The sequence below is a fragment of the Parambassis ranga genome, chromosome 16, assembly GCF_900634625.1.
Source record: "Parambassis ranga chromosome 16, fParRan2.1, whole genome shotgun sequence".
NCBI classification, from domain to species: Eukaryota; Metazoa; Chordata; class Actinopteri; family Ambassidae; genus Parambassis; species Parambassis ranga.
The window spans coordinates 20,829,888-20,838,470 of record NC_041036.1 but is presented as its reverse complement, the minus strand read 5'-3'; the positions used below and the strand labels follow the sequence as shown (position 1 = coordinate 20,838,470).

General features: G+C 40.8%; 1 protein-coding gene across 1 annotated transcript in view; it reads right to left on the bottom strand.

Annotated features, from left to right (window-relative positions):
* Positions 1 to 1,424: 1,424 nt before the first annotated feature.
* Positions 1,425 to 8,583, bottom strand: part of dgkb (diacylglycerol kinase, beta) — a 54,926-nt gene continuing 47,767 nt past the window's right edge. The window contains exons 22-24 of the mRNA XM_028425163.1: positions 5,990 to 6,110; positions 5,528 to 5,588; positions 1,425 to 1,882 (exon numbers count right to left, since the gene is read on the bottom strand). Coding sequence (XP_028280964.1) covers positions 1,775 to 1,882; positions 5,528 to 5,588; positions 5,990 to 6,110 — 290 coding nt within the window. The 3' untranslated portion in view covers positions 1,425 to 1,774. The remainder of the gene's footprint in view (positions 1,883 to 5,527; positions 5,589 to 5,989; positions 6,111 to 8,583) is intronic.

Below are 8,583 nucleotides of genomic sequence, written 5' to 3'. Positions count from 1 at the left end.
TTATTTTAGTTTTCTTTTGTCAAAGAATGAAAAAAATGCAAAACACTATGTTGACACTAAGGACAGATCCTTCTCATTGAGAAACATGTTTTCATCATCTGAACGCAGCGTTGAAAGGTCAAAGGTCAAGTCGACTCAAGTCAAACACAAATGTTTTTGTTTTATTGTTTCCATCACTTTTCTCAGTCAGCATTAGCAGGCAGATTTTTTTAGGCAAGAACAACACAGTGTGAGTTCTGGAGTAAAGCATAACGCAGAAAAATAAATAAATGAATACTGTGTACAAAAATACAACCTCACTGTACAAACACTGCACCGTACGAAGCAAAGAGACAGGAGACTCATCAGACCTCAGCATATGGCACTTTTAAAGACTCAAAACAGTCAAGCCTAAGTGTATAATCAAAAACATGCATTGCATTTATCAAGTGTCTGTGTGTATGTGTGTTGCTGGTAGGTCTGTAACAAATGCCCCCGCCCCCCCAATCCAAATGTAAATAAGTGTGTAGCTTTGTCTTTGGTGAACTCGAATGAGACCCAAAATAATGCAATTCATTTCTATTTCTTTCAAAAAGACAATCTCACTTTAGAGATAGTCTGTGTGCACATGAGTGACAGTGTAAACTGTACTTATGGGACGGGATTGATTTTCAGTATTGATCTTTAAATCCTGCTTACTGGATACACGTCAATAGTCATTTTGTATTTAGACTTGAACAGGTTAATGTACACTTGCATGCACAGCAGACTGTAAACACTCAACAGTAGACATCAGGACAAATCAATGGCCACAGTGGTCAAATTGCTTCTTGTGAATCTGACTATGCATTTGCTATACCAATATACAGATTTTTCATTTTAAAAGTACCTGAGTACCTGTTACAGAAAATAAAGGAGCCCATAAAAATGCAGCCATCCATCTCAAAGATAAAGGTTGATATGGTTGAAACTGAGCAGTGCTGCAGAATAACAATAATAATAAAAAAATGATCAATTTCCATAAGTGTCACAACAGATCTCGGTCACCCATGCAACAGAAAGTGTGCCCACAGTTGGTAAAAGTGTCTGGAAATCTCTCGTGCACCGTAAAACAAAGAGTGTCATGCATTTTTTATGAACGATCAATAATCATTCCCTAATCTTTCCACTGATGGAGCAGCCAGCACAGCTGATCAAAACATGACAGGGATGACTTGCAGGGACTATTTAAAGAGGAAGATGTTACTCTCTGTCTTTGCTTGAAGCCACTCGGTAGTGAAAGCGCAGAAGAAATGCTGAGCAAAGAAACTTCACCTCTAACCAAAACACTTGAGCTGCAAACTCCAGATATGTCAGCTCCAACAGCAGCCGCCTAGTTCTCTGTCCATCATGCATCAGGAGTATGCAAATACAAAAAAAACATTAGAAAACATCAATAGCAGCAAAATATGAATAAATAAATGCATCATATCACAAAACACATTCATCAGTGGGCTTGTTTCACATGGCACAGAGCACAACAGCAAAAATAAAAACTGACTTTTAGAAAATAGAACTTCCAGAAATAGCTTCAGTATTTTTGGAGCTAAACTACTACACACTCCTCAGGTCTTCTCAGGTGACATCTCCATGCTGCAGGTGACACATACTTGAACCTACAGTTTGCTACTGTACGCTGGGTAACAAACAGACACCAGGGAGCCCCTTCGCCAACACGCCGAATGATCGTCAACTTGTGGCCGCTGCTGCTCTGCAGGTGCTTAGTGAGGACTCGAAGGTCGTGAACCGTGGTGGATCAGTCCTTGCTTTCAGTGCGGGTTCGCCTGATGACTGAAGAAAAGAAGCTTCGCCCCTGTGGTGGCCCCATCAACATGGGAGCCTGGTTCTTGTGGACGATCTCAATCTGCAGTTTGGAGAGGAGGGAGAGGTTGGGAGTTGGTTTGTGTACAACACAGAACTGACTGCAAACAGGCTGTGTGTTGCACAATACAAGTCCAAAGACGATGATGTGTCCCATGTCATCAAATCAAATTTAGAATATCTGTAAACTACAGAATCTTGTGATGATCAGCATATTAGTGAATATCATTGGGTATTGACATGGGTCAAGTCGTCCTTTGGTTGTCAAGCATGTGTGCACTTTTGACACAATGGATCCTCTTGAGGAAAAAATACACAAAGTGCCCCCTGAAGTTACTAATAATACCAATAACACTAATAATTTCTCTCAGCCTGGCAGGTTTTAGCTCTCCAATTCACAATATGATCAGGCAGCATAAAACTACATGTCCTCTTTGTGTCTATATATACAAGTGCATTTATATGTCTTGAATAGATGAGATTATGGAACGCATAAAAATCTAATTCAATTCAATTCAGTTTTATTTATATAGTGCATTTTACAATCAGAACTGTCTCAAAGCGCTTCACAGAGACCCAGAGCCTGAACCCCCTTTAGAGCAACAGTGGCAGGAAAAACTCCCTTTAAACAGAAAGAAACCTTGAACAGGACCCGACTCAAAAGGAGAACCTTCCTGCTGACAGTTGGCCGTGTAGAGGAGAAGAAGAGCTAGAATAAATAACCATAGCCAAACACAAATCTAGATAACCCTAGCACCAGGGGACAATGGTCCTGTAAGTAAGTAGATGCCAGAAAAGGCAAAAACTGAGGCGATAAAGCAGGTTGAAAATGTCATACATCATCTGCAATGCAGCTTTTGTAATGCTACAAATATTTCAAATTTAAAATCAAAAACTTAAATCTTCTTAAATAAGATGTTTTGTCCTGCCTGAAAGGCTGAAGGTCAAGGTTTTGCCTACATTCTGACCTTCACACCTTACACAAGACAACAAAACATAAGATCATTTCTCTTACGCACATGTTCCAAAGTGGCTCATTAGATAAAATATTCTAGCAGTTATTAGTGATATGCAAGTGAGAAAAATGAGAAAGAAAAATGATGGAGAAGCTTGTTGTGCATGGAACAGGGTTGCCTTAAAATATGTTGACCCAAGCTAAATAGCAACTTCCTCCCTGTGAAATGAAAGGTTTCCAGCTACAGTTCATTATCCTACAGTTTCATCTCCTCATGCATCAACAACAGAAAAATCCTCCCATATGGGTCCTATGTCTATATGGGTTCTTGTTATCTGGGCTCTGTTGGCTTATAAATGTATATTGAAAGTCCTTAACATAACAAACTCTGGGAATCCCTACTGTTCATGACTCTGACAACATATGGTAACATATATAACGGTGGATTAGAGAAATATCTGGCATATATCCTGTCTGCCAGCAATGAAGTTGTTTCTTTTGAAAATTTTTGATCGATGAAACAACAAATGTGAACCATCAAGGGATGTCAGATTAAGCACATCATTATAAGAGAACCTAAACGCAGTAATGGAGAGGGGAAATGCTACCATCTGCATTCAAAAGGACCACGTTGACTTCAAAGGAGAGCTGCCATTTATTGTACTTGCACTCTGACTTGGTAGCAATTACCAGGTTTTTCTGTGAGCTATCATTAAATGTGATTGAACCTAATGTTTCTGATGTACGTTACAATAACACACTAAACAAAGATCTAAAGGACAGCCTGAAATGAATTTGGAAGGTAATGAACTCTGTAAGATGCGACATTAAGCATTTATTAGCTTCAACAGCCCCAGTTACACACTGTAAGACAGAAATCACAAACAATTAGGACAATTAGTTATGCATGCAATGTCCTCATTAAATATCAAAGATCATACAAATTAAAATAAGTAAAAGGGGCATTGTATTTATGCAGTTTAACAGAATCCCATCTGGAAAAATAAGAATTTTAGATGTGCCACTTACTCCAGACCTAGTTATCAGAGAGGCAGCGATACATGTCGTACATCGCTTCAAAATGCAAATGGCTCGATGGTGTTAAATATGTTATGCACGCAGAGGAACTGAGATGCATTTGCATAGTTGTTGTTGTTGTTAATAATTAGTAGAATAACATCTAATTTGAATGGTGATGTTTTTATAAGCATTTAACAGGTGGAGTGATTCAGATTCAGCTCTGACATACAGTATGGATAACCCGCCGTGGAAATTATGGCAGCACAATTACGTGTTGTCAGATCTTAACTTTGCTCCACGGAGTTGTGCCAGCAGACACAAGAGCGCTACAAGAGGCTACTTGTTTTGTCACACGCTGGTGTTTTTTACCTCTGCCTGGGCGATCCATATGTAAATCTCAGAGGCACTTCATCTGCAGTGGCGTTCTAATTAAAGATAAACACACACCGTAATCAACGCAAACTGAGGAGTTTCATTTTGAAATATGAACAACTTGGGACAGTCAGCAAACACTTATGAAAGTGCATGTTTCAGATGTGGAGTTTGTTTTGTATCTTAGAATTACTGCATAAAAAAACACAAAGCGATGATCTGTGTGATAAATGCAAAGCACAGATAAAAGACTCGTAGTATCAGAAACATACACTGTAAATGTATTTTAAATGTATTAATTTTATGCGGACTATTTACATGACAGTGTCATACATTACTGTGAATGCTCCCTTCTTGCACTTCTTCTGTACAGGGCTTAGATGGAACCATTTCTAAGGTAGTTCTAATATAGCCTGGATGTGGGTTTTGGGTCATTATCTTGCTGTAGGCTGCACCCCTAACCAACTAGGTGTATACCAGAGAGTGATGCATGGTGCTGCAAAATGCTGTGGTAGCCATTTTGGTTAAGGGTACCACTCACTGTGGCGACTCAAGTAGCCATCTCTGGATCCCCAGACCATCACACGTGCTCCTCCATGTTTGACAGTACCGGTCACACAGTGAGTAACAATACTTTTGTCTGTTTGACTAAGATCTGGCATGATGCACTGAGAACACAAAACCTTCTCTCTTCTGATTCTGTGGTGGCTTTGGATCTGACTACTTCCTGTCAGTTACCTCTTTCTTTCTTTGCAATTTTTTTTGTGGAATTGCTCTCGCTGCCAATTGGTGGAGACAAATGTCCCGTGCTACAGCTTTAAAGTATTAAAGTCAACAGCCTTTAACCTTAAAGATTTCTGATGGAGCTATGATGACATTCACCCGTGGTCACCACATTCCTAATGAGCCAGACGACGTTCATCTGAGAAGACTATTAATTGGGACTTTGTGAGATCACCTGTGCAGGTGAGGCCTCACTATGTGATGGCTTGAAAAAGTGAAACTCTCAGATCGTATAATCACCTGCAGGAGATATTGACATTTACTGATGAGGTTGTCACCTTCAGGCAGCAATGTAGAAGCGTACTCTACCGCCATGTCGCTGTGACATGCAGTCAGAGGTGTAACAGATCGCACTTTCTGATGACACGGAGCAGTAACGACGGTTGTGATCAAAGCCACATCCACAGGTTGATGGTACTATTTAACAGTTCAAACCTACAGCTGTATGCCACAGCCTGACACTGTTGGTTAAAAACTGATGCTGCATTGACATTGTCTCGAGTAAAGTGGCCTTTGACCTCTTACAGTAAAGAGCATGTTATACATTTAATAACTTACAGTGCAGGGAGTCTGCATCCATGGCTCACCATCAATCTGCATTGGGAGGGATTTACTGGTTCTGTAGGTGATAAACAAATCAAGACAACTTATGGTTGCTTTGAACAAAAGGGCAGATTACCAGGACTCATGCTGATCCAAAGTTAATATTAAAAAAACATAACCAATAACATATATTGCAGTTAAACAGAATCAAAAAACGACATTCCTGCGTGCTAGGTTTAATTTGCTTGCTATTCCTACCACAATACAGATAATATTATTATAATATTAACTTGTGAAGTAATACAGAAATCTATTCTACTAATAGCTAAAACTAAAAACTTAAATTCCTAAGTCTCTTAAATAATAAAATATCCACAGGGTAAGGTCTCACTCTGCAGGTCATTGTATTATATAGACTGACTGTAAAATTCAATGAATAAAGGTTTTATTCCATGTCTCATATATAGAATCACTGACCTGATGGTCACAGAGGAGCACTGTGCCAGGCGTCTACCAGCACTCTTCAGGCCGGTGTAGATCTGACCCATCTCCATGGCTCCTTCCAGACCCACAACCTCCAGGAGCTGGTCAGACAGATCTAAGCAAAAAGAAACAAAGAACGTGTCTTTAAAGATATGTGAGTCCTACGTGAAATGTGTAATTCTGTCAAGGAATGAGCCCATAAAGGCAAGAACAATGCATTAAAAGTTCCGTTTACACCACCGAGTATGCTTGACAATCAATTTATGTTCCCTGTTATGTTCAGATGTCGCTGAAGGCGTTTAAAGATTATACAATAAAAAGTGAAAAAATAAGAACAAATGAGGGAGAAAGAAAAGGTCATAAAGGGAGGGAAGGAAGGAAAGCAGAAAGTGAGGAAGGAGGTGAGGATGAAGAGAAGAACATGACATGTTCCTCACTTCAGACTTCTGCTTCTGAAACATTTAATATTCACAGTTTTAAAGCAACAAGCTACAAACAAAGCAGCTATTAATTAGATTGCACCGGCAATGCAAAGTAATCTTGTGATAATATAATTATTAATATCTCTTCTGTTTTTCAGTTATGAGCATTGATTTTGCCCCTGCTGGAAGCCCAGTGTCATGCCGGGCCCATCTGTTTCAGCAGCCCGTTCTGCCTCCGATTCTCCATCGACTCGTCCCTCCACAAATTAAGAAGCTGCTGCCTCGCTGTTGGGAGCATACAGACACTAATTGAAACTAAGACCCATTTTAGGCACTTGGTGCGTGCAGGCGCGTTAGCTCGCTGTCACCAGCGCTGCACCATGTTTATGCGAGCCGCACTGGTTTCCTGAAGGAGTGTCGCAGGTAATGTTGCTGTTGTAGGGGAGATGTTGTTGTTGCTGCCGAGCTGCGGTGTCCAGCTGTCACCATGGTGATGGACATGCGTCTGCCCCGATCTCAAGCGTTGGACTGTGAGTGTGGGGTCGGAGTGGAAGAGTGTGTGTGTACATACAGTCCACAGCAGGTTGACCTCCTGACACCGAGCCTTAAAGCGGCTCCACTCATTCTGACTTCTCACGTTGATGCAAACGGCTCACACAGACCCACACTGACACATATGATGGACTGCATCACCACGGCGATAGAGTTGTTGCCCTAGGCTACAAAGACTGAGTACACTCTTCCCCAGACTACTCACTATGGGAAAGAACACTGGGTCTTGAGGCAATGTGCGGAGGTCAGGAGGACACTTTGCAATTGGTGAATGTGAAAAAAAAATTACATAAAACCCTTGTAGATGACTTGGACATAGAATACAACTATAAGCATTCTAATATAACATTACACATACAGTTAATAATATAATAAATATGATAAATAATTTAAATATATATAAAATATGTATATTTTTACCTAGTGGCCATTACATGAACAGCAGTTAGCATCTTGGCAATATTGCTCACAGTCGAACAACAGCTAAAAAATATTGTTATTTCCAAAGAAAAATAAATAACACAATTATTTTACCAAGCCACCGATTCAGTGTTTGAGGCCCAAAGTGCTTTTAAGTTTCTGAAAAGAAAAAGAATAATACATAATAATGTTTACAGTTCTGCATATCAGTGTTATTTTTAAGAGACCTGATTTTAATAAAAGGTCTTATTGAATGAAAGTCAGATATAATGTGTGATTTATTGGAGAATTTCTTTTTATATTGTGAATCAGCAGTCATTATTTCTTACATTAGAGGCTCAAATCAAACATCTGAAACAATAAAAAAGCCAAATATAGAAAGAAACATGTTGTTTTCTCCTCAGATAACCTAACTGTTTATGCAAGAAGCAGACTGAATTATTAACACACATGATAAGCAGCCCGTAGCCAAATTTAAAACAAATAACCTCTCAACTAACCTACAATCAGCGCTCACTTAGGCGATGAAAACGACTGATAAACACACACGCAGGCGCTGAAAGTGAAAAATCAGGGAGTGAATCATATGAATGAGTGTCCATATGGGTCAGAAAGGCAGTGGATGCAGTCCACGTCAGAGTGTGGGATTAGAAACGGCGTCCTTGTCACTGTCGAGCAACTAGCTGTCGAGGTCGGTGGCTGCTCATGACACATGTGGAGCGACAGGGTGAGAGCAGAGGACTAAAAGACAGACAGTGACGGAGCAGAGCAGGACCAGCAGCCGATCAGCTGAAAGTAAAACTAAAGAGGGATGGCGGGGGAGAAGGGAGGGAGGCCGTGTGGAGGCCGATCCTCCAATGAAAGCTTCATGGGGCTTGTCACGAGGGATCAGTCCTAAGCATCAATCCCCTCCGCCCACACATGAATGTGCCCCCCCCCCCCCACCCACCACCACCCCCTCCTGCAAAACCTCAGTCCCATTCTAAATAATTCACTCTGCAGCCATTCCCTTCCACCTGAGGGGCTTGTCTCCTGGCGTCACCAGCGGGACGATTTAACAGCTCCCGAAAGGTCAGGGTTTTTTTTTTATCCCCCAGCCACCCACCAGCCACTCATCCGCACACACACAAACACACACAAAATAATCCCTGCCAACAGTTTGATCTGTGCGCCGTGCCCCCTCTGGGCTAATGC